The sequence below is a fragment of the Cervus elaphus genome, chromosome 12 (genome assembly GCF_910594005.1).
Source record: "Cervus elaphus chromosome 12, mCerEla1.1, whole genome shotgun sequence".
Taxonomy (NCBI): Eukaryota; Metazoa; Chordata; class Mammalia; order Artiodactyla; family Cervidae; genus Cervus; species Cervus elaphus.
The window spans coordinates 28,648,962-28,674,583 of NC_057826.1; the positions used below are offsets into that span (position 1 = coordinate 28,648,962).

A 25,622-nucleotide genomic window follows, 5' to 3' on the forward strand; every position below is an offset into this window, starting at 1 on the left:
GAAACGATGGCCGAGAAAGGAGGCTTATGTTATTATATCTTTCCCAGTGTCTTTTAGATGATGCACCACAAAGTACATGGAAATATATCAGGTATGGATTTCCTTCCCAAATGGGTGGGTACATAACATGCATCAGGCCATATACAATACTTTGTGGGTGTGTGCAAGCATGTATCATCTCATGTAACCTTCACAGCAGTCCTGGGGGTAGACACCACCAGTCTTGTGCTTTTCACATAAGGCAACCATTGCTCAAGGTCACACACGGCTGGGAAGCGCAGGAAGCAGAGCCGGGTCCATCTGATCTAAAGCTGATGCCCTTCTACCACCAACCCCACATCTCGAGCACAGTAAAAGACCCCCTCCCCTGACAGCAGTTCCCAGGGGACTGTATCTATGTGGTTCTGTTAATGACAGGGTTAACATGAACACCAGAAATGAACTTTGGGGGGTATTCAGGAACCTGGAGACCTATTATCTAAAAGCCTGACTTATTTTCTTGATTTAAAAAAAAAATAAAAGAGAAAGAGTTCTCTCCCTACCCTTCCCCCTAAAACTCCCCAGACCATGAGACGCCGTCTGACCCCAAACCAGAAGTGGGAGTGCTTCTGGGGTCGGCTGGGATGCTAAACGGTGCAAGAGAGGAACCTTTATGTTCTTCAGCGAAGGGAAAGTGTTTTCAGTTGACTCCAGCAAAGTGATCCTTCCCCTTAAAAAAACAATTAAGAGTGCCCCACGGCTACTACACACTGCCAAGAAGAAACACTGAACAAACACTCATCTGGGGTTGCAAGCTGAGAGGTGGAGACATGGAGATGTGAAGTCAGAGGAAATAAGACAACTGGGAGTGCTGGGGACAGGGGTGCCCTGGAGAACCCTGGGTCTGAAGAGTTCAAGTTGAAACACTTCAAAAGCATTGCACTGTGCCACATACCAAACCAAACCCGCCTGCAGGCCAGTCTCAGCCCATGGGAAGTTCATGGTTCCTGGTTAGAGGCAGAGAGAGAGAGGACCGAACAGACAGAGCTAGCATAGAGTGAATATCCTGCACATGAAAGAGAACATCTGCAAGGCTGGACTTAGAGTGACCCTGCAGCATTCACGGAGGCACTATCAAGAATGTAGTGATTAGAATATCCACTAAGAATGTGCAGCCCATGAGGCAGAGGCATAGAACAAGACACTCGCTGACTGGTCAAAGGCACCCTTGAGCAGGACTCGTATACTATTCCTTCTGCATCTTGGCTGAGTGTCCCCATGGTATCCTGAAGGGCCAGCAGGAGGCATCAGTCCTACTGAATCATCACTTGTTAATAAGTTTAACAAAATTAATGGTTCCCCCTGACAGTTAAGTTCAGTCTTTGTCAATGAACTTCCCTAAAGTTCACTGCTGGAAGGACCCCTCCGGGTATTTTTAGGCACTCCTTTGGGTAGACTCTAAGCAACCATTAGGTGAGACAGTGGTACCCAGACATGCAGTCACTTCTACATAATGATTTCTGAACACTACAGACTTAACTGTTGTTGTTCGGTTACTCTTTCATGTCCGACTCTTTGCCACTCCATGGCCTGCAGCATGCCAGCTTCCCTGTCCTTCACCATCTCCTGGAGCTTGCTCAGACTCATGTTCATTGAGCCAGTGATGCCATCCAGGCTTATTTCAGAGTTATTACACCTTTTCTAATAAATAAGTTATTCATTTCATTCCACTGAGACACCCAAACTCATCAACTGAGTTTTCATTATCAAAATCCCTGTAATAGTGAGATTAATATAGGTGAACTAAATGCTCAAAGCATAATCATCAAGGGAACACTTTTAAACTAGCCCCTTCTCTGACATTCCTCCTTGCTTAAAACTATCCTAATTCTTGCTCACCATGCGAACAGCTGCTGTTTTCATTTTCTGAGTATCAGCTATATTCCATAACACAAGTTACACAATAGAAATCAGGTGCGGGGTCAAAGCGAGACCTTGTAGTTGATGCAAGTCTTGGAATTGGTTGACAACCTGCTCCAATCAGAGCTACTGTGCTGTGTGTAGTTGCTTAGTCATGTCCAACTCTTTGCGACCCCATAGACTGTAGCCCACCAGGCTTCTCTATTCAGAGGATTCTCCAGACAAGAATACTGGAGTGGGTTGCCATGCCCTCCTCCAGGGAATCTTCCCGACCCAGGGATCGAATCCAGGTCTCCCACATTGCAGGTGGATTTTCTACTGTCTGAGTTACCAGGGAAGCCCAATCACAGCTAAGCCCCTGACAAAGTAAATCTGTGTATCAGGTTCACCACCACCGAGTAGGAGATCAACACCAGTGGAGCTATGCCCGGCCTTCAGAAAACTTGATGATACCTTCAAATATTTTTGCAAAAATAACTCTCTTCATGAGAGTGCTGAGAAAGTCAGTGTAAAGTGGAAGATATAAAACGTTTGAATCAGAAAAGTACATACTGAGTTATTTAATCTGTTCTTGGCTCTAAGACTTAGCATACAGGTGCCACTGTAACACAAATACTGATAAATAAAAGATGAAAGACATTTTCATAATTCTTGTCATTTTTAAAGACAGAACACCAATCAAATCTTTTAAAACATATATGTTGCTTTTTAAATGTTGGCTTCTATTGTAACTGGAATCACTTTAAATCGCCTTTTCCTGATCCCAGCTACTCAAAGAGAAGGGGAAACGCCTAGAAGTTGTCTCAAAGCCAACATTCCCATCTTGATTTTATGCATTCAATCCTGATTTGAGTCTCAGCATTAGCACCAAATTTAGACATATATACATATATACTAAGCAAGGCCCTTAGCCTCTGAGTCTCATTTTCTTCTCCCAAAGGTGCAAAAACTGTAACCCGACCTGTTTATGTCACAGCATTTTAAAGTTTCTTAAAAAAAAATGCATTTGGGGTTTTGTCAACTGTTAAAAGACTAGAGCAAAGTAATACACTCTGCTATGCAGTTTTTTTTCCTTTTTTTTTTTCAACCTGTAAACTTCCTCCCAATCACCAAAATTTTCCATTAATCAAATTAGATATGATTTAAAGTATAACAGGGGCATTCAAACTTGGCCAAACATTAGAACCACTCTAAGTGCTTATTAGGAATCTGTTTTCCTGGCCTCTTCCCAGGAGATTCTGATTCAGTCTGGGGCCTGAAAAAAAAATCTGCATTTTTCAAAATTCTCAAGTGATTTCATTGTTCTAGAACAGATCCTCCTCTCTTGCCATTTCATACTTTTTGAAGCCCGATTTTCAGGACTTGGTAATTCTCAATTGAAGGACTCAGATAATGGAAATATCCTTGTTTACACAAAATGCAGTAAGAATTAACCTTCAAAAAGTTATATACTAAGTCTCCTATGTGCCCAGACTGACCTTTAACCTACTTACTTCTCCAAATGTCATAGCATTTATTAAAACTCAACAAAAGTGAGTTTCCGCCACATTCATGGACAGAAGATTCTAGCTGAACCAAATTTTCTGACTGTGTTTTAGATAGGTCAGGTGAATAAGAGTAATTTCCTAATAACCTATAATTGAATTTGAATTATACCTAATTATATTTAGTAGTGTATGGAACTGTTATATATTGCCAGATAGTACATTTGAACTTTTAATGCATATTAAACTATGCAACTGATCCTAATGTAGTTTAGAACAATAAGAAACCCTGATGGAATGCACAGAACTCAGGATAGTCTTCATGATAAATTTAAAAGTTTTTGCTTAACAACTTACATTAAATCACTATAAGTGGATGTAAATATGGTGCTCTATGGGCTCCCAGACGAAGAAGAAAGATTATGTTCAGCCAGATGGTAAGACAGCATCAAATATAGGTGAACTTCACTCAATTAACAAAGATGTGTTCCTGATAAGGGAAGCAACATTAACAGGGTGCAGACTTTGTCAACGAGGATGCTAGTACCTCCCCTGAACTTGAGCGCTCAGTAACAATCTTCTCCTCTGCTAACACTCACTCCCCCTCCACACTCCCCACTGAAGGTTTCTGTATTTCCTGTCCCCTCTTCCCGTAACACAATCTCATGGTCCCTCCTTCCCTTTAGGTCGGCAGCTCTAACACCAACCTAATTTGAACAGAACAGCACACACACAGTCCTCATCTCTGTCCCCTCACTCTGCCCTATTTTTTCCATAGCATTTACCACTTGGCATATTATGTTAATTTGTCTAGTTGTTTGTGTCTCCGCTCACACACCAAACTTTGAGTACTATAGGAATAAACTCAATGTCATTAGTAAGTACCTACCTACACACATGCATGCATACATATATCACATGTTATACGTAAACACACTGTGTGTCCAGAGAGAGTTCTCTTGATCCACTGGACCCAAGTGGTGATAATTTAGAAGTACTGCCCAACCCAGTAAATTGTGTAACCCAAGTAAATTCACAGAGATAGCAACCGACTTTCTCCAAAACAATGTTAGAACTAAGCTGCCGCTTAGGAAAATCAAAGGCAATCTCTGACATACACAGAGAATGTGTCTCAAACCCTAGACCACTAAGGCTCCCCTCGCCCACTCTCAACCTCACATAGGAAGTCATATAGTGCTGAACAGAAATTTCAAACACCAGGATGAAATCCTAATGCTGATGACAAGTTTCAGGGGAGAAGAAACAGCTCTTCCTGCCTCTTCACCTGCCCACTGACACAGGCATTACTGGGGAAAAACCCTACTAAAAGGGATGTCAATATAACTGGCCTGGCGCACAGAACCTCTGCTGCCTTGCTCATTTCAAACAATAAGAGCAGAGAGCACTGGGGCTGCTGGAAATGAGACTGAAGCACAATGAAACCAGACTCTGTAGCAATTAATTTTTCTATCAAAAAATTAAATCATTTCTGTTTTCCCCAGATCTCAGCTCCACTGAGAGAATTTTGCATGAGTGTAATTCCAACTAAAAAAAAAAAGAAACTTGAGAAAATGAAGATACTAGTCAGGCTCTGTGTTCTGCACGAATCTTGATTTCAGATGAACATGCTGGTGGGTGAGTGTCACAGGAGGTGAATCTGTGGATGCTGCCATCCATTGGCTTTTGAGCTATTTTTGTGGTTCAGCTTTTAGTGCTAACAGCTCTGACCACTTGCTCAGAAGTACTGCGACTGCCTTGTTCTGCTCAAATCAAGCAAAGGTTTAGCATCAAGCTACCGACAGCAGCATCTCTAAAGTTAGAAACCACCACAGGTTTCTGGGTAGTTTGGGTGTCATTTCCTGACCTCCCTATTTTTATGAGAAAGGGCTTATAAGAAAAACCGGCTGCAGAAGTACACCACACGGTAAAAAATAATTAGAGAAAAAGGATAACAGTTTCAAAAAATGACTGAATTTTTCTGTTGCGTATATCACCTAATTGTCACCTAACATCAGTCCCAGTAGAGCAGACACAAAAGCTTGTCAGTTCCTTCTTCTTTAAATTATCACAAAAAGTGCTGGACTTCTGAAAGAAAAATTAAAGGGGAGATAACTAGAAATTCTAGAGATAATTTGGCCTCAGGACCCTTTTCTAGTCTTAAAAATCAAGGGCTCAGTTTGTTTATGTGGGTTCTCTCTACTGTTATTTATCATGTTAGAAATTAAAATTGAGACTTTAACAAATTTTATTCATTTAAAACAATAACAAGTCCATTGCACGTTAACATAAATAACATTTTTATGAAAGAGAACTTTATTTAAAAAAAAAATTAAGTGGGAAGAGTGGCATTGTTTTACAATTTTGCAAATCCCTTTAAAGTGTGACTCAGAGGCCAGTAGGATTCTTAGATCTGCTTCTGTATGCCATCTTCTACAACACTGTTTTAGATGAGGTATATGAACAAAATCTAGCCTCGTACAGAGAGTAGTGGAAAAGAGAGTGTTTTAATAGCTTTTTCAGGTGCTTCTTTAATTCTATACCAAAACTTGACAACTGGTAGTTTAAGAGTTAGTTGCAATGTAGAATCTATATAATCAATAAGATTTTTATACTGTTACACTAAATCAATTAGTCTATCTTAAGCTTTCAATGGATCCTTGACTCATGCATGGCTTTGTAACATTTTGTATCGGTCATTTTGAAAATGAGGGTTTACTGAGTTATGCAGATCTTCTTCCAAATGTTGACCTATTTTACAATATTTAAAAAAAAACCTCACAATTGTTAATAAACAACAAATTCATAAGAAAAGTCATTTTTTTTTTAAGTATTGCAAGCTGACAAGCTCATATGGTGAGTATAAAATTTCTAAAATTCTACCCATGCCTTGCAGGATCCAATTTTATCACTAGCATCATACTCAGCTTTTTGCTTGGAAATAAAAAGCTCATTTCATTCATTTTTAAGAAAATACCTGACAAAATCCTATGTCTCCATAACTACAGTTTGTCATTCTTTCAAGTAAAAATGGTGTCCCATGGGGTGAAAAAAGTAGATCAATTATTCAAGTGTTCTTTCTTGAGACACAATAGTATTGTAGTATAGAGTGCCTTATGCATTGTTGTTGTTCACTCCCTAAGTTGTGTCCGACTCTTTGCAACCCCATGGACTGCAGCACACCAGGCTTCCCTGTCCTTCACTATTCCCAGAGTTTGCTCAAACTCAAGTCCATTGAGTCAGTGATGCTATCGAACCATCTCATCCTCTACCACCCTCTTCTCCTTTGACTTCAATCTTTCTGAGCAACAGTGTCTTTTCCCATGATTTGGCTCTTCACATCAGGTGGCCAAAGTATTGGGAGCTTTAGACTCAGCATCAATCCTTCCAATGAATAATCAGGGTTGAATATTCTGGAACTCCCAGAGATCTGCAGGACCACACTTTGGGAACCATTTAAAAGTTCATCATCAATAGTCGATGAAAGTAACAGAAGTAGTCAGAATGAAGCCAACAATGGTTGAGACATAACTAAGCAAATATAGCAATCATATGCTAACTGAACTTGTTTGACTTAAAATTTTTCCAAGTTCTAGTTTAATGCTTTCAATAAGAGAACATACTGATGATGATGGTAAAACTCAGCAAATCTCAAGCTCAGTCTTCCCAGAGTTCTCTGATCTATACCTGGTATTTAAGAAGGTAGTACCTTTCCCAGGTTACTATCAACCTTTAGGTGTAAGAAGGAGGAATCCAAAGAAAGTTTCACAAAAGAACATTATCCCAAAAGAAAACAAAACTCTGCGAAGGTTGGGATTATATCACCTAAAGGGCAGTTTTTATCCAAGGTAGAATAAAGAGAAAACATGGAAACACCTCCCAGATAGTGGATGGCCTAGGAAGATCGTGGACCTCAGCATCCCAGTCTGAGCTTGTGTCTGGGCTCCAGCACTCATTATTCAGGAGACCATAGCAACTCAGCATCCCTGAGCTGGATTCACCGCTTGCATACTGAGAACTATATCAGCCTCAGAAGTTTGTTGTGAGGAGCAAATGAAATAATATGCATGATGGCATGAACATATAGACAGCAACTATTAGGAGGGTAAGAGGCTATCTTGCTACTGGAAGAAAATGAAACAAGAGCTGCTATTGCTCCTTGCTCAGTTTCAGGCTGAGCACAGTGTCTGGTCCTCAGAAGGAGCTCAATAAATGAGCCTGCTCTCATGGGAAAGAGGATCAGGTCAACCATGACATGGGCAGTTTAGCCTCAATTCTTTAAAAAGATCATTTCTTTTTCCAGCTTTCCTTGTCTCCCCATTGCCTCAATGCCTCTTTGTTACCCCCCAGCCCTGTCTCCAACCCAGCAGTCATTTCCAGTGGGAGCCACAGAACTGCTTGGACCACCAGGAGGACTGAAGTAGCCACTCATCCCTCAGGTTGAATGTACAGAAAGAATACGTATTTTTTCAAAAAGCTAACTTTATATCAACAATATGTCCCCAGGCTTGAAACATGAGAAAGGAATACTGAAAACTGCCATCAGAGATGACTTTTCCCCCTTTAAAAATGACGCACAGAGAGTGTGAGAAACTGTGAGTTGCAGCCTCCAAGCAGTTAACACACGTTTCATCTGCCTTGGTGCATGCAGCCATGATGATTTAGCAGAGAACATAATTACGTGTAAACCAGTGGTTTGACACAGGAAATCTGAGGGAAAATGTTTCAAAAAGATCAGAATCTCACTCAACCTTATAGTGCACTCCCTTAGAAGAAAGAATACTTTAGGCAGATACCAAAATTCCAGCACTTTCCATCCTCTCCCCAGGGGAAATGAGTATTAGCTCCAAGTAACATAATCTAAGAGTCTGAAAGAGGGGGGCAATTCAAAGCTTCAGTGACGCTTTCTCGATGAGCTTCAAATCCACAAATGACAGGTTCTTTGTCAGACTGTATTTTTGTTTATCTTTTAAGAAATCACTTTTTCCTCCAAACTGGTACAGAATACTCTCAACTTTGCTTGGGGAACTCTGGGGAAAAGACATGTCCACAAGATTTGTCTACCATTAATTCTTTTGCTTTACGTCATTCTTTAAGAAAACTATCTTAAAATGAAACTTTCTAAGGGCAAAGTGTTATGTAATTGTTAATAGATGATTTACCTGTCATTGGTTATGAGTGAGAACTTTACGACAGAACGAAAGGATTTGTCTTACTCATTTCTTCCTACCTGCAGGTTTTGACTCACAGCTTAGTATTTATTTAGAATCTTTAAAAATATTTCTGAAGTACTCTAGTCATTTAAATGTTTAACTCTTCCTCTTCGTCATACATAAAAATAGGGAATTAAGGATAAAATGTATAGAGATAAAAAACACCAGCTTTAATTTATAAATGAGAATAGATATCATGTATTCAAAGTTAAAGCATCATTTGGATGTTCCAGAGGCAACCCACATACTGTTTTTTGTTTAGGAAATAGGTATTTTAAATGTGTAATTTTGATTTCTTATTAAGGAGAATTTCAAACACATGAAAAAGTAGTCACACTTATAAACCTACATGTAACTGTCATCTAGCTTCAAGAGGCAACTTGTGGCCAATCTGGTTTTATCTGTACCCTCTCTCCCCTTCTTCCACCTCTGGAATACTCTGAAGTATACCTCAGAAATCATTTTATCAGTAAACATTTCAGTATGTATCGCTCATAGATGCTCTATTTTAAACAACCAAAATGCCACAATCACAGCTAAATAAGGTTAATAATTCCTTATTATTATGATGTATACAGTCATACATTTTCCCAGTTGTATCCTGGGAGTTCGTTTTGCAATTCTTGCTTGATATGTTTCACATGTTGAAGGTGGTTAATATGTTTCTCATTTGTTATTTTGGTTTTCTCTCCTTTTTTCCTTTTTTCTTCCAATTTTTAATCTTTTGCTATTTTTGGTTTTCCCTTCTCTTTTTTCTCTTCCAATTTTTAGTCAAAGGAAGCAAGTCTCTTGTCTTATCAAATGTTTCCACATTTTGAATTTTGCTGATTGTATCTCGTGGTATCATTTTAAATGTGTTCCTATCCCCCTATTCCCTCCACAGTGGTGGTTAAATGTGGAAGCCTCACCAGATTTGGGCTTGATTTTTTGGCAAGACTACTTCACAAATGGGATAGTGTACTCCCATAAGGAAACACACGTCATTTGGTTCTCGCTCTGTGGGCCAATCATTGAAGTATGAGATATCCTGAATCCAGGCAAACTTCACTTATATAAACTACACTATCTTCAAATCTTACACTGTATTTCTTAATAGCATTACAGTGCAACAACATCTTTTTTGATTTGTTGAGGGGATATCACTATTTTAACAATTTCTTTTGTTGCTTCTCTTCCAATTAAAAAAGTGATGAGTTTAGTTCAACGCATTTTCAACGATACTTCAAACTTTCTTTTTCTTGGCCACTCCACTCTTCCAGGTAAGAACTAGTCCAGCATAGTGACCATCAAACAGAGCCACAGTGACAGCATCTAGAGATTGCATTAGAAGTCCAGGTTTCTTTCATCACTTTAATAAAATTTCAGCTCGATTAGGTGGCTGATCCAGTGGTTAGCTCCAGAAAGGCTTAGTCAGAATGAAATAAAGAATGAAATGAGACAGCCCTTTGAAAACAGTAAGTCAGTTCAACTGTGTCTTGGCAGCTGTGCTGAGGGGAATTCTATATCTGATCAAGAGTGATAACATCTTTCTTAATATGAACAATGGTGATGGGTTTTTGATCCAGTTGACAATGTTATGCCTTCAGCTCTGTGACGGATCTCCATGAAGAGTTTTTCTTGCTCCATCTCAGTTCAATGTTAGGTTTTGAAGCGGGCTCATCTTCTCATCTTAGCATTAAACATAAATCTATACATAGCACACTTCATGATCAAATTGTGAAGCTACTGATGTTAACACCAATTTATGTGTAACTTTTTTTTCTAAAAGTCCTTTATGTCTGTACTTTTTTCAAACTTCATTAGCAAACATTTTGATGTCAATTTGTAAGATGTTCTACCATCTGGCAAAACAGTCCCTAACATGCAGTAAGCACTCAAATATTATTGAATAAGTAATAAATATACTAACAAAAAGAGTGTTCATTAAGTAAACCTTCAACAGAGTTTGGGTGAGTTTGACAAATTATAATCTGTGAGCCAGATTCTTAATTATTGGTGTTCCACAGAGTTCTGCACTTAGTCAACCTTGGTTTTCTAAATCTTCTCAGTGGGTCCCAGTCTCCCACTGGCAGCCATAGTTACATCTCACGCCTAGATGCCTTAACAAACTCTAGACTCTTATTGCTACTAAGCATCTCCTCCTGTATTTCTCCCAAGTGTCTCAAACTCCACCTGCTCAAAGCTGAATTCACCACCTTCTACTGCTATGTTTCTAGTCTGGTGAATGACTACACGATATCCTCTGAGCATCACTGGAGTCTCATCCTTCTTCATCCCGGACACCCCATGAACTGCCAATTCCTGCTGGTTTTAAGACCTATACATTTCCCATAGCTGTCCCCCACTCTCCATTTATCCCCACAGATTCCAACTTAACTCCAGTTCTAGTAATCTCTCTCTTCAGTTCAGTTCAGTTGCTCAGTCATATCCAACTCTTTGTGACCCCATGAACCGCAGCACACCAGGCCTCCCTGTCCATCACCAACTCTCGGAGTTCACCCAAACCCATGTCCATCGAGTTGGTGATGCCATCCAACCATCTCATCCTCTGTCATCCCCTTCTCCTCCTGCCCTCAATCTTTCCCAGCATCACGGTCTTTCCAAATGAGTCAGCTCTTCGCATCAGGTGGCCAAAGTATTGGAGTTTCAGCTTCAGCATCAGTCCTTCCAATGAACACCCAGGACTGATCTCCTTTAGGATGGACTGGTTGGATCTCCTTGCAGTCCAAGGGACTCTCAAGAGTCTTCTCCAACACCACAGTTCAAAAGAATCAATTCTTCGGCGCTCAGCTTTCTTCACAGTCCAACTCTCACATCCATACATGACCACTGGAAAAACCACAGCCTTGACTAGACGGACCTCTGTTGGCAAAGTAATGTCTCTGCTTTTTAATATGCTATCTAGGTTGGTCAGAACTTTCCTTCCAAGGAGTAAGCGTCTTTTAATTTCATGGCTGCAGTCACCATCTGCAGTGATTTTGGAGCCCAAAAAAATAAAGTCTGAACTGTTTCCACTGTCTCTCCGTCTATTTCCCATGAGGTGATTGGACCAGATGCCATGATCTTAGTTTTCTGAATGTTAAGCTTTAAGCCAACTTTTTCACTCTCCTCTTTCACTTTCATCAGGAGGCTTTTTAGTTCTTCTTCACTTTCTGCCATAAGGGTGGTGCATCTGCATGTCTGAGGTTATTGATATTTCTTCCAGCAATCTTGATTCCAGCTTGGCTTTCCATCCCAGCATTTCTCATGATGTACTCTGCATATAAGTTAAATAAGCAGGGTGACAATATACAGCCTTGGTGTACTCTTTTTCCTATTTGGAACCAGTCTGTTGTTCCATGTCCAGTTCTAACTGTTGCTTCCTGACCTGCATACAGGTTTCTCAAGAAGCAGGTCAGGTGGTCTGGTATTCTCATCTCTTTCAGAATTTTCCACAGTTTATTGTGATCCACACAGTCAAAGGCTTTGGCATAGTCAATAAAGCAGAAATAGATGTTTTTCTGGAACTCTCTTGCTTTTTTGATGATCCAGGGGATGTTGGCAATTTGATCTCTGGTTCCTCTGCCTTTTCTAAAACCAGCTTGAACATCTGGAAGTTCACGGTTCACGTATTGCTGAAGCCTGGCTTGGAGAATTTTGAGCATTACTTTACTAGCGTGTGAGATGAGTGCAATTGTGTGGTAGTTTGAGCATTCTTTGGCATTGCCTTTCTTTGGGATTGGAATGAAAACTGACCTTTTCCAGTCCTGTGGCCACTGCTGAGTTTTCCCAATTTGCTGGCATATTGAGTGCAGCACTATCACAGCATCATCTTTCAGGATTTGAAATAGCTCAACTGGAATTCCATCACCTCCACTAGCTTTGTTCATAGTGATGCTTCCTAAGGCCCACTTGACTTCACATTCCAGGATGTCTGGCTCTAGGTGAGTGATCACACCATCATGATTATCTGGGTCGTGAAGATCTTTATTGTACCGTTCTGTGTATTCTTGCCACCTCTTCTTAATATCTTCTACTCCTTTAGGTCCATAACATTTCTATCCTTTATTGTGCCCATCTTTGCATGAAATGTTCCCTTGGTATCTCTAATTTTCTTAAAGAGATCTCTAGTCTTTCCCATTCTACTGTTTTCCTCTATTTCTTTGCATTGATCGCTGAGGAAGGTTTTCTTATCTGTCCTTGCTATTCTTTGGAACTCTGCATTCAAATGGGTATATCTTTCCTTTTCTCCTTTGCTTTTTGCTTCCCTTCTTTTCACAGCTATTTGTAAGGCCTCTTCAGACAGCCATTTTGCTTTTTTGCGTTTCTTTTTCTTGGGGATGGTCTTGATTCCTATCTCCTGTACAATGTCACGAACCTCCATCCATCTCTCTCTTAGAAAACTTTAATTGTCTCTTACTGGCTATCTATACCCATCTCCTCTTATGATCCTAGTAGCCCTCTGCCCCCAGCCCCAGGTACCCATGGCCACCAAGTAAGATTTTCCCACTCCTTAAAACCCTTCACTGGCACTCCATCATGTCTGCGAGCCTAGAAGTAGCGTAACCATGCAGTTTATCCTCTAACCTGGGATCCTCATGATGCTGTGAGTGGTTACACTGGTCCAGCAGACAAACTCAGACTGTCCTGGGCAAACCTACGCATGCCTGCGGGCTCAGTTTCTCGTTTGTGTCTGACTCTTTGCGACCCCATGGACTGTAGCCCTCCAGGCTCCTCTGTCCATGGTATTTCCCAGACAATTATACTGGAGTGGGTTGCCATGTCCTTCTCCAGGGGATCTTCCCGACTGAGGGATTGAACCTGCGTCTCCTGCATTGGCAGGCAGATTCTTTATCACTGAGCCACGAGCATGAGGCCCTCCCAAGTCTCTGCCGCACTTCCCACCGCACTCCCTCCTCTCACTCAGCACCCCTCTCACTATGCTCAGTCTAAGGAACTCTTCACTGTTCTCTCACCTCTATACCTATCTTCCCCTCTTAAACATTCTCCTCCGCCAGCAATATTTCTATTGATCGTTCCACTATGCTCCTCCCCAGTGGAGCTTCCTCTAAAATCTCCTGGCTGATCTGATCACATGTTCCTGCCAGCCAGCACCGTGCCTTGAACTTATTCCTGTGCTGGGTCCTGGGCCCCCACAGCAGAGGAGCTCGTTCCAGTGTCTGTATCTTGTTCATCTTTATATCCCCAGCATCTGTGATGAGATCACAGGTCTGTACCCAGCAGGCATCGCTCATGTCATTTCTCATGTCATGTCTTATATTTAATAAAAACTCTTTTGCCTTAGCTGCAAATTCAGCACAATTATCAAAAGATGAGAAGATGAGACAGGATGAAATAAGGACTAGTCAGTAACTCCTAATGCCAGTCTGGTGTATCACAGACCATACCTCCATTTAAGCAATTGCTTTTTAAAGGAGAGCCTTGGGATTATAGCATCTCGGTTAATGGCAGAACCCCTAGAACAGGCCATGAAAGGGAAACAGGTATGGTGATAAGCCAACATCACATTAGAAACTGTCCACTAAATTCTTGAGGCTTCTAGTATAAAAGAAAAACAGTGCCGAAATAAAATACACCTGCTGATTATACATGGGTGCCACGCAGGGGTGGGGAGAAGGACAGGAATCTTGCTGCCCTGACAACAGGAACATGGAGATGTGCCTTCAGAGAAGACTCTACACTTTCCTACACATTCTATCATCTGACCTCCCAAACAACCCTATGAGATAGATCAGGTGTACACTGAGGTTCAACCAACATTTCTTTCTTTTTTAACTTCACTTTTATTTTATATTATAGTTGATTTACAATGTTGTGTTAGTTTCTGCTGCAAAGCAAAGTGATTCAGTTATACATATATCTATTCTTTTTTCAGATTCTTTTCACATACAGGTTATTACAGAATATTGAGCAGACGTCCCTGTGCTATAGGTCCTTGTTATCTATGTTAAATATAGTAGTGTGTATATGTTAATCCCAACCTGCTAATTTATCCTTCCCCCACCTTCGCTTTCCCCTTTGGTAACTATAAATTTATTTTCTGAATCTGTGATTCTGTTTCTGTTTTGTAAACAAGTTCATTTGTATCATTTTTTTAGATTTTACATATGAATGATATCATGTGGTATTTGTCTTTCTCTGCCTGACTTACTTCACTTACTGTGATAATCGCTAGGTCCATCCATGTTGCTGCAAATGGCATTATTTCATTCTTTCATCAACCAACATTTCTTGAGCCTTGACCATCCCTCTGGGATCCCAGGCCAACGCTCCCTTCACAGCCTGCGCCACACCAGGCAAGCCTGACTCACCCTGCTCCTTTATGGAAAGCCCTCCAGGACCCCAGGTGGGAACTAGAGTTCCCAATGTTCTCCAGCTGACCTGTCACCTGATAGCCAGAGATGATCTAGGGTGGCTGACAGGAGAGAGGCCAAACCAGGGGCATTCTCACAGAGCCAGGTCCCTGTGCTGTCACGGCGGAGGCAGGAGTGTGGGGGTGGGGAGCACCATTCCTTCCTTGCGTAGCACAGAGACAGTCATCACATTCTCTGCATCTGACAAGGAAGCTGGGCCCTAAGGCAGCAGCAACGTGCCAGCTCAAGTTGAGCCCCAGCCTAGGAGCTACACTGACAAGATAAGGCTCCCACAGACAGGGAGATCAGCTCTGAGCTTCTAAAATACAGCCCACACAGTGATGCTATAGATCCTGAAACTTGAACATTAAAAATCTCCTTCTCATGGGTAAAACAGCCCTTTTAACATCATTTAAAAATACACACACACACACCCCCCTAAGAGGGGCAGAATGCGAAGATATCGATCACTGTCACTTTAGTGTGAATTAGCCCATGAATTCCCTGTCTTCCTTATTAGCAAGTGTTCCTGGAGAGAGGAGATCACTGAGCATCTTTCTGGAGTAAGAGACATTTGAAGACAGAGAACAGGAAGGACTAACTTAAAGGGGAGGTGGAATTACCAAAGATGAACTTGGCCTGCCTCGCCATTTTACCCAGGGTCACCTCTGAAAGGAATATTATTGCAATGGCCTAGTAAGCACTCACCCCAAGTAACACTTGACATTCCTTTCTTATCACCATAACTAATAAATTAATACCATGAGAATATTGAGGATTATTCGAGTACCATTGTTCTGATGTTTCTAGTGTACAGTTAAGGAAGATAGAAATGTAATAAAATTTATTCTTAGAGAGCCAGTATAACTCTAAAAAGATTTGTAATGTAACAACAGCAGCACCATCAGACCTGGTCTAACACACATGGCCTCACTCCTCTGGCCTGTTGCAACTTAGGGCAGCATACTCAGGTAGTTCAGCATATTCAGAATCTCACCCACTCCTCATTCATGCCTCTCCACTCACTGTTGGGTTTGTCTATACCATGGTTGTACCCACCTTCCATGTGCTGTAAGAATGTTCTATCAGCAATGTTTGGTAATATTACATTATATTTTATTTGACTGAGTTATGAGCAGATTCATTTTTTCTCATGAATCCTGTTTGTTCAAAATGCCAAGCAAAACCAAAAGATGTGTGAGCAGGCAGAAGACCCCTAAACTATAATTTGGATGGTTTTTTCATGTTCAAGTAACCTAAGTTTCTGCTAATTTCAATACCAGAGCAAAAAGATAAGATGCAACAATTGAGACAAGTTGAAAAATACTAACCTTAAGATAATTTGCCCACATGAAGGAGAAGGGTTGAATGTGATAAGAGACAATCATTTCTCAAAGGTGTCACCAATTTGCAAAATGCCAACACCAAATAGACAAACCATAAAGCCACACCTCTATAGACCTTTGCAAGGATTTTAGTAATGGTAGAATAGCTTGCAAAGGACTAACCTTGCCAACGAAAACAATTAAATATTTAGAGATATATTCTAAAACAATTAATTGGAAACACTGGAAAGCCACTAGAAAAGGGACAGAAATTGCAAGGAATTTGATACACAAATTAATACAAGTTATCATTCCATAGCCACCAGCATGTCTAAAATTAAAGAGAATTACCACATTAAATGTTGGTGAGGACATGGAGTAATTAGAACTCTCATACATTGCTGGTGGGAATATAAGAATACAACCACTTTGGAAAATCATGTGAGTTTTTTATAAAGTTAAACATGTATCTACTCTGTTATTCAGCAATTCCACTGCTAGGCATTTACCCAAGAGAAATCAAGGTGTAATTTACGTACAAGAATATTTATGGAAGCATTCTTCATAATAACCCCAAACAGGGAAAACTTCAAAATGTCCATCAGGACAAGAATGAGCAAACAAAATTGTGCTACATTTATAGAATAAAATATTCAGCAATAAAAAAGAATAGAATACTAATATACACAATGACATGAATAGATCTCACAGAAATTATGCTGAGCAAAATAAATCAGACACAGAAGAGAACATGTTCTATAGTTCCATTTATATGAACTTCCAGAAAAGACAAAACTAAACTACAGTGAAAAAACAAAACAAAATATTGCATTTACTATCTCTGGCAGCAGGGGATTAACTAGGAAAGGACACAGGGAACTTTCAGAAGGATGGAAATGTTATGTCTTGGATTGAAGTACTAGTTACATGGTTGTATGCATTTGTCAAAATCAAATTCTTCACTTCTGATCTATTCAATTCACTTTATATAAATTTTACCTCAATTAAAAATAAAGGAAAGTGGGAGGTGAGGGTAGTGTCAGGGGAAGAGGAAAAGAATCACTCGAAGGACAGGATGAGATAAAGATTATAAGGAAAAGAATATGATCCTTCAATTTTTAATACATTAAGAGGCAAACTAAAGGTTTGGCCCAAAGTCAAAAATTTAAGTACAGCTTAATAGACATGAACCAAAAGAGGCAAGAACTTCTTGAACTAAGAAGATGATGAATAAAAAACAAAACACAAGATGGCCAGAATTAGCAAATATATTTGCTCTGGCAACCAAAACCAGTAGACCATTAGGCAATAAAATACCAACCAGCCTAATTTAAACAGTTAATTTTTTAAAGTATCTTTTATAAAATATTATTTTTATAATTTCTATGATGGAAATTCCTATTGAGTATGAACTCAACAGTACACAAATACCAGAAACCACCCCAAATTCACTCTTACCTTCAGTGAAACTCCCTGTTAGAGTTATTACGACAAATACTTTCCCTTCTGGCTCCAGATCCACCTAGAAAGAGAGGGGAAAATGTGTTATATTCTAATTTTGAAGTATTCTTTTGGTGGATCTCAAAAAATTCTTTCCAGAGAGGCCTCAATGTGCAAATCACAGCCACAGATCAGATCTCGGTCTTTCACTGAACAGCAGATGGGCAAGAAACAAGTAACAGTGCAAGAAGTTGTAAAGGATGAAAAACAGATCTGAATGAAACTATCCTTGCAATGTTTCCCCTCTCTTGAAATTTCTCCTCTTCCATTTTGGCTCTTTGAGATATTGATAAGCATTCATACACAAGGTCACTGTTTCTGAAACATCCCTAACTATGTGCAACATCTGTAAGAACAATATTTTGCTAAACCACGTGGCAAGTGTATAAAGTAGAGAAATAATGGCAACACAAAAGGCTATGAACCCATGTGATGCGGTCAGCCGCACACCTGTAGTTTTGGGAAGTAAAGAGCTTGACTGGAAGACCGCTGTCTCTGTCTGTACCACTTCGAGTGCCATCCATCTTCAGGAAGCACCAGGACAGGCAGTACATGTGCTATGCATTCACTACTCTCAGCTGTCCACAGGAATATCAAGGCTCCTTTCTGTTCTCACCTGCGAGCTGAGAAAACAAGATGGACATCCTGCCAATGAGGCAGCTGGACGTCTTCTCACTAGATCCCATCCTCTGAAAACATGCCCATCTCCCAGAAGCCTTCACCCAGCACGGCCCCAGGACAGGGCAGTGCCCTCCATGTCTGCTCTGACCACACGGGCCCAGGTAGGCAGGCTCTGCCCTCTTCATGCCAACCTTGAACTACCCATGAACACCTCTAAGCCATGGATTCTGATACATAAACTTACACAAACACATAAATTTACAATATTTTAATTGTAATTAAACACATAAATTTACAATTGTCCTTAAATATTTGTTTAGCCCATGACTTCAGTTCTGCCTTTGACCTGAAGACAGAAAGGTCTGGAGAAGTTGAGTATAGAAATGGATGGTATTTTGAGTAGAATATTAAATTTAAGTGAGCTGCAAATCATATGGTACAGTGTTCAAACCAGACTAGAACATGGACTCCAGTCTGACCGGCACAGTGGCTCTGGGCAAGGTCTTAACCATCCCCTGTTTCAGTGCTCACATCTCCAAGTCCATGACATCATTACTCAGCGTTTCTAACACTGCTCCCATGAGACAACCTCAAAGAACTTTGACAGTACTATTTACTGCTTGTACTATACCAACAGGTGACCCCTACTGAAGGGGAAAAAATGCATTGACCATACGCTAGCTCACTGCCACCGGTCTTTAAACACTACTCGCTGCTTATACTTTTTCAAAAGTACTGACAAACAGTACAAAAGTACTGTCCTGTACAGACTCAGGAAGCTTCATCTACATAAGAGCTGATTCTTACAAACTCTGCCCTTCTCTGCCTTCAGTCTACTACTACCAAGCGTGGTTACCGCACTGTAATTCACCCCAGTGTTCAGACCAGCTTCTTGCATCACGACTACTGCTAACTTAACAACATCCCCTTAACTACCTTAACACCACTTGTGAACCCTTACAGAACAGCTCTGAAAATAGAACTCTCTGGAGAGATGACTAAACAGGATGTCAGTCTCTAATTGTCTCCACTCTCTGCCTTGACTTGTTTCAAGTCAAAAATATGTTATTTTTAAAAGCCACTCCCTCATCTTCAATATAAAATCCTGTCAGAGCCACACACATGCACACACACTACTGACCTCACATCATCAACTGCTGCTGGCACAGAAGGAGCTGCTGCCAGCCGACAGACAGACAGACTGCCAGGCCACCTCTGTGACCCAACACGCGAACTCCCTCCAACACTGCCTGATGGCCTACAAAGAAGGTCCCGCCACCTCATGGGTCAGGAGCTGCTCTGCCAGACAGCAGGAGACTCCAGCACGGAGAACCAGGAGGTCTCACAGTGCAACAGGTTTGAGCCTCAATTTTGACCCAAGCCACCGTCGTGTTGGAAAAGCCAGACTCAAAATACCATCTGTAAACCGAGTTCACCTAAGCCCTCTGACCTTAGAACGAGATTTTACCAACTGCAGGTCGAGACTCATAAGTGAGACATGAAAATCATGTGATGAGTTTCATACAACAGAGATTTTTAAATGGAACAGAAAACATGAACAAACCAAATAGGAAGGAAAAGTACCATGTCATGAAAATTGTTTGCAGTTCTGTATGCATAATAAGGGCATACTGGGCTTTACAGTAAAAATGTATTCCTTACTGTGTTACAGAGAAACAGTTTGACAATGTGGCCTTAGCGGTTATCTGCTTCATCTACACAGTGCAATGGCTTGGCATCTATTCATGGTGGCTGTTCAGACACTTTCAGTGACAGCCATCTGATACCACTGCAGCTGACCTCTTTCATTCCTGTCCCCCAGGGTAATCTTTCTCTGTAACCAACAGCTTCCTTTGGTGGAAATGCAGTGACCAATATCTTCCATTCACCAACCCTAGTATTGTCCCCTATAGTTGTAGCACATATTTTATCTCTAGGTGGAATATCCATGCCAGCTTCTGGCAACAGCACTTCAGCTTTGAGAACTAGCCTGCCCTCACATTAGTCCATGGCTCAGCTGCGATTCTATCCCTGCTTCAGAGTGGACATGTGACCCAAGTTTGCCAAGCAGAGCACTGAATACCCTCAGTCACGATGACTGGCCTGAAAGCAACATAAGCCCTATATCACCGTCTGCGTACTTGCTACTCCCTACCCTCAGTCACTGGTGCAGCTTTGGGCAACAAAATGCAAATAGGTTCAATCAGGAATCCTGGATCTATAGGGAGAAATACAATCTCACTCCAGCTGAACTTCAATCTGGAAGGACAGAAACTTGGGAAGGTCTGGCACCATTTTGTGACACTGGGCTGCAGAATGAAGCCAATAAAGAAGGGAGAGCTGAGAAAGAAAGAGACCAGGTCTTGATGTCATTCAAAGCTTCAGATCAAACGCTGCTTGATTCTTCTGGACTTCTCAGTTATTTGAGCCCATACATTCTTTTTCCTTTAGCCAGTTTGAGTAAGGTTTTTTTTTTTTTAATCACTTGCACCCAGAAAGGTTTATCCAAATTGGCAGCCTAAGAGAATAAGTCATATTTTTAATAAAGTCAATTATCACCTCCCCTGTACACCGTCTAACACCCATGCCATCCCCTACAATCTGTTTCCCTGTCTCTTCCCAGCACTGAAACAGCTCCTGTGACCCATGTGCGCACCTGATGGTCAGATCCAAAGATGTGTCTGTCTTTCCCTCGGCTGACTTCTCTGCAGTATCTGATGCTCTGGCCAGCTTCCCTCTTTCATGAATCTCTCTATAAACCCTGCTGATCCTAAGTCCCCTTTTCCTCCCATTGGAATATTCAGACCTCATGATTTCAAAACCCACCTGAGATCTTTTTGGAGGAGGAGAAAACACAAACACATCAGAACCTCCAAAAGGGTATGGTCACTTACCTAAGTCTCAAGCACAGACTTTACTTCCAAACCTATCTATGCACCTTTTCTGAAAGTCTCCATCTCTACATCTCATTGAGACAAGTCCCTTTAATTCAACACATCCAGAGTGCAAAGTCTCATCTTGTACCCACTAATTGACTCCCCCTATTCCTGATTCCACATTTTCCCAGCAGCCCACGCTCCTCCCCACATGCACGTAATCCTACCAGATCCCTCCAAGTCCACTTTCTGAGAATCTCCTCAGCCCACCCCTTCCTCTCTATCTTCCCACTCTGCCTCACCTAGCCTCTTGCAGATCTGGCCTCCCAGCTGGTTTCTATCTCCAGACTCATTGTCCTCCAGCTGTTACCACTGACATTTCAAAAGTGAAAGTCTCACTTTCTAACTTAAAATCCTTCTGTGTCCTCTCTCTCCTATGATAACAGCCAAACTCCTCAGCAGGGCACACAGCCCTGCATGCTGCGTCCTCACCATCCCAAACACATACAACCCGTGTCTCAGCGTCTTTCAATTATCTGTAGACTCTGCGGGGAGGCATGTTATTTCATTTATAAGCTGAGAGATCAACAAAATGGATTTTGGGTCAGACAGCATAATGGAGAATGTGGTCAAAATGGTGGAAAATACCCATTACCTGTCTGAAGCTTATTGCTTAGTGATTTGGGGCATGTGCCTTTTTATCTAGAAAATCCTTCTCTTTTTAAACTGTCAAACTCCTATTTGTCCATTGAGAGTCAACTCAAAACTCACTTTGTATAGAAGACCTTCTGAGACCACTTTTGTTTTAATTATTTATTTTTATTTTTACTTTTCAAAGATAGCTTTATTACTTTGCCAGGTAAAGAGGGACACATCAGGCTTGTTTTTTATAAGGGAGAGGGATCAATTTATTTATGGCTGTGCTGAGTCTTTGCTGCTCACAGCCTTCTCACTGAGGTAGCTTTTCGTTACAGAGCATGGGTTCTAAAGCACATCGGCTCAGTAGGTGTGGCACGAAGGCTTAGCTGCTCTGCGGCATGTGGGATCCTCCCGGACCAGGGATAGAACCTGTGTTCCCTGCATTGTAAGGCAGATTCTTAACCACTAGACCACCACAGAAGTCTCGAGACCTCTTTTAGACAAGTGGACAACTCTACCCCATTACAGAGACCATTGTTGGAACCCACTTGTAGTTATAGTCATCATGCCCTGGTCACTTAGGACAGTGCCTTGCACATAAGAGGACTGAAATGGTTTTGTGAGTGAGTAAATTAACAAACCAGCAAGGATATTCCAAACAGTTTCATATAGGACATGGTTTTCTCCTCCTTTACCATTCTGATAAATGTCCTCCAGATAATTTCTCCACACCCCCATGAAAGAGTGAATATCAGCCCACAGATGCAACCAAACCTTAATGGGATAAAGCAAGGTTATCACAAACCTTGATGTCAACACTGACAGTGCCCTTTAGTGGTGTAGCTACAGACTTCATGAACACTGGAGAGAAGATCCAGTGACCCAACCCGAGTGTGTCATCAACTAAAACCTTTGCACCTTTTCTACCTGCTCTAAGGCTCTGCTTCCCACATCCTAAACAGTGATTAGGCCCCAAATCCTAAGCTTTGTATTTTTCTACAGAATTTCAGCTCACTTCTGTGGGTCCCAAGGCTCAATGAATCCCAAATCCAGTCATTCAGTCACTCTGCTCGTCAGCTTCATGGCCTTCCACATCAGGGCCTGGGTTACCTTGTCATCATCTATGGTACTTACAGAATGTCCACTATAACAGGGCTGAGGTCAGAGTGCCCAGGAGGTCCCACTTACAAATGCAGGCCTTGAGCATTCTTTCTGGAACAATCATTCAGGGAGAAGAGCATAAACTAAGCCCTCTTTCCTATAGACCACTTCTATTAGTGAGGAGGGCAACTCCTGAGTCCTTGCTGAAATTCAGAAAGCAATGGCCTTCAAAATGTGGCATTCTTACGAATCCATATAGGATGTTCCTATACATAATACTGAACTTCAACTCACACACTGTAGTTTATACAAAAATTAACTCAAAATGGATTACAGACCTAAATATAAAGCCTAAAACTTTAATACTTCAAGAAAAATACATTAGAGAAAATCTTAGAGACCTTGGGTTAGGCAAATATTTCTTAGATATAAGACCAAAGTGCAACCCATGAAAAAACAAAATCATAAACTGGACTTCATCTAAATGAAAATGTCTGCTCTTTGAAAGATACTTTCAAGAGAATGAAAGACAAACTACAGATAAGGAGAAAATACATGTATCTTTTTCTCATAAAATAAAGAAATTGCTTAACTCTGTTTTAAAACAAACAAACAAACAAAAAAACCCAATTTTTAAAAAATGAGCTTCATCACTTAATTTCACCAAAGAAGACATATATAAAGATGGCAAATAGGTACATAAAGACAAGATCAACATTATTAGTCATTGCTGCCAAGTCGCTTCAGTCGTGTCCGACTCTGTATGACCCCATAGACGGCAGCCCACCAGGCTCTGCCATCCCTGGGATTCTCCAGGCAAGAACACTGGAGTGGGTTGCCATTTCCTTCTCCAAGTCATTAGAGAAATGCAAATTAAAACCAAAATGCAAAAACAATGCATACCGATTAGGAGGTTTAACATGAAAAAGTCTGATGATACTAAATGGAAGAATGTGGAACAATTGGAATTCTCATATGCTGTTGATGGGATTGTAAAATGGTACCATCACTTTGGAAACAGTTTGATATTTTCTTAAAAGTTACACATACATCTCCCATTTGATCCAGTCATTTGACTTGTATTTAGGGAAGAATAATGCAAGCATATGTTCAAAAATATGTATGCAAATGTTCACAAGGGCTTTTTAAAAAATACAATATAGCCATACAATGGAATGTGTATCAGTCACTCAGTCGTGTCTGACTCTTTGCAACCCCATGGATTATAGCCTGCCAGGTTCCTCTGTCCATGGAATTCTCTAGGCAAGAATACTGGAGTGGGTAGCCATTCCCTTCTCCAGGGGATCTTCCCAACCCAGGGATTGAACCTGGGTCTCCAGCATTGCATGCAGAATCTTTACCACTGAGCCACCTATGAAGCCCTAGTATTCAAGAATAAAAATAATAATCTATTGATGTAGGCAGCAACATGTAAGAATAGTAAATGAAAGAAGTCAAACACAAAAGAGAATATTCTGCCTAGAAAAAGCAAGACAATATATAGTTTTACATGGCTATAAACATATAGCTTCTATATTGGCAGAAAACATATCTGTGGTTGCCTGGGGATGGGTAAAGGATACAGGACAAGTGGTAAAGAGGGATTAAAAAGGGGCAGGAGAGCATCAAGGCGAAAGAATGGAGAAAGAATACTCTTTTTAACAAATGGTGCGGTGACAACTGTATTCCACATGCAAAAGAATAAAAGCGAACTCCCACCTCACACCATATGTAAATATGAAATCAAAATGGATCATAGACCTAAAACTAAGAGTTATAGCTATAAGACTCTTAGAAGAAAACAGGAATAAATTTTCCTGACTTTGGGTTAGGCAATGGTTTCCTAGGTATGACATCAAAATGACAAGTGACAAGAAAGTGATAAACTGGACTGCACCAAAATTTAAAACATCTATGGTATAAGAACAAACAAGTGTCTACATCTCACTGCCCAAATGCTCTTCCCAAAGTGCCACTCTCATCAACTTTCCTCCATCCAAGCCTCCAGAGGCTTCCCAGTGCCTCCAGAAGAAAACTCATTCTGCTTCACCTGATTTTCTAGGGCACCATGAGCTCCCCTCTGTCTCCCCACTAATTAAACCAAACCTCTTCTTCAAATTTCCAGTCTTTAAACTTGCTCTGCTAGTCAGGTCTGTCTCCTCACTGTGGCACAGCCACACCTGTGCTTGGGCTGCTGTCTCTGCTTAGAAAGCCATTCTTTCTCCATCTATCCACTCATCCCAACCTTGGCTGGATGACTTCTAGGGTCAGGATCATTGCCAGGTGCTCAGGATTTCTCAGAGAAGCTCCCTGGGGCTGCGGGTGGAAGGAGCAGCTGAGTGTACCTGGCAAAGATGATGTAGCTACAGAAGTTGAAGGAAGAAACTTTTGCCAGGAAGATCCTGACAGGCGCATTGATCCCTCCAGTCTCAAAATTCCTTTCTCGATTATTATCTTAGTATTTACCAATGCCCTTGAACAATTAGATAAAATTTCACAGACTTACATCTCATCACTTGCAGTTATGTTTGTAAGCTCCATTCCCAAGGGAGCTGACAATTTTTTTTTTTTAATTCTCCAAAGGACCTAGCAGAGTTCCTTGAACCAAGTAAGC

At 41.0% G+C, this 25,622-nt stretch overlaps 1 protein-coding gene across 2 annotated transcripts in view; it reads right to left on the bottom strand.

The window, feature by feature from the left end:
• The window catches only part of PRKCH (protein kinase C eta), a 231,082-nt gene that overhangs the window by 145,055 nt on the left and 60,405 nt on the right, over positions 1–25,622 (bottom strand). For both annotated transcript variants that reach the window (XM_043918912.1, XM_043918913.1), the window contains exon 2: positions 17,730–17,793. In XM_043918912.1, the coding sequence (XP_043774847.1) occupies positions 17,730–17,793 (64 nt within the window). The remainder of the gene's footprint in view (positions 1–17,729; positions 17,794–25,622) is intronic.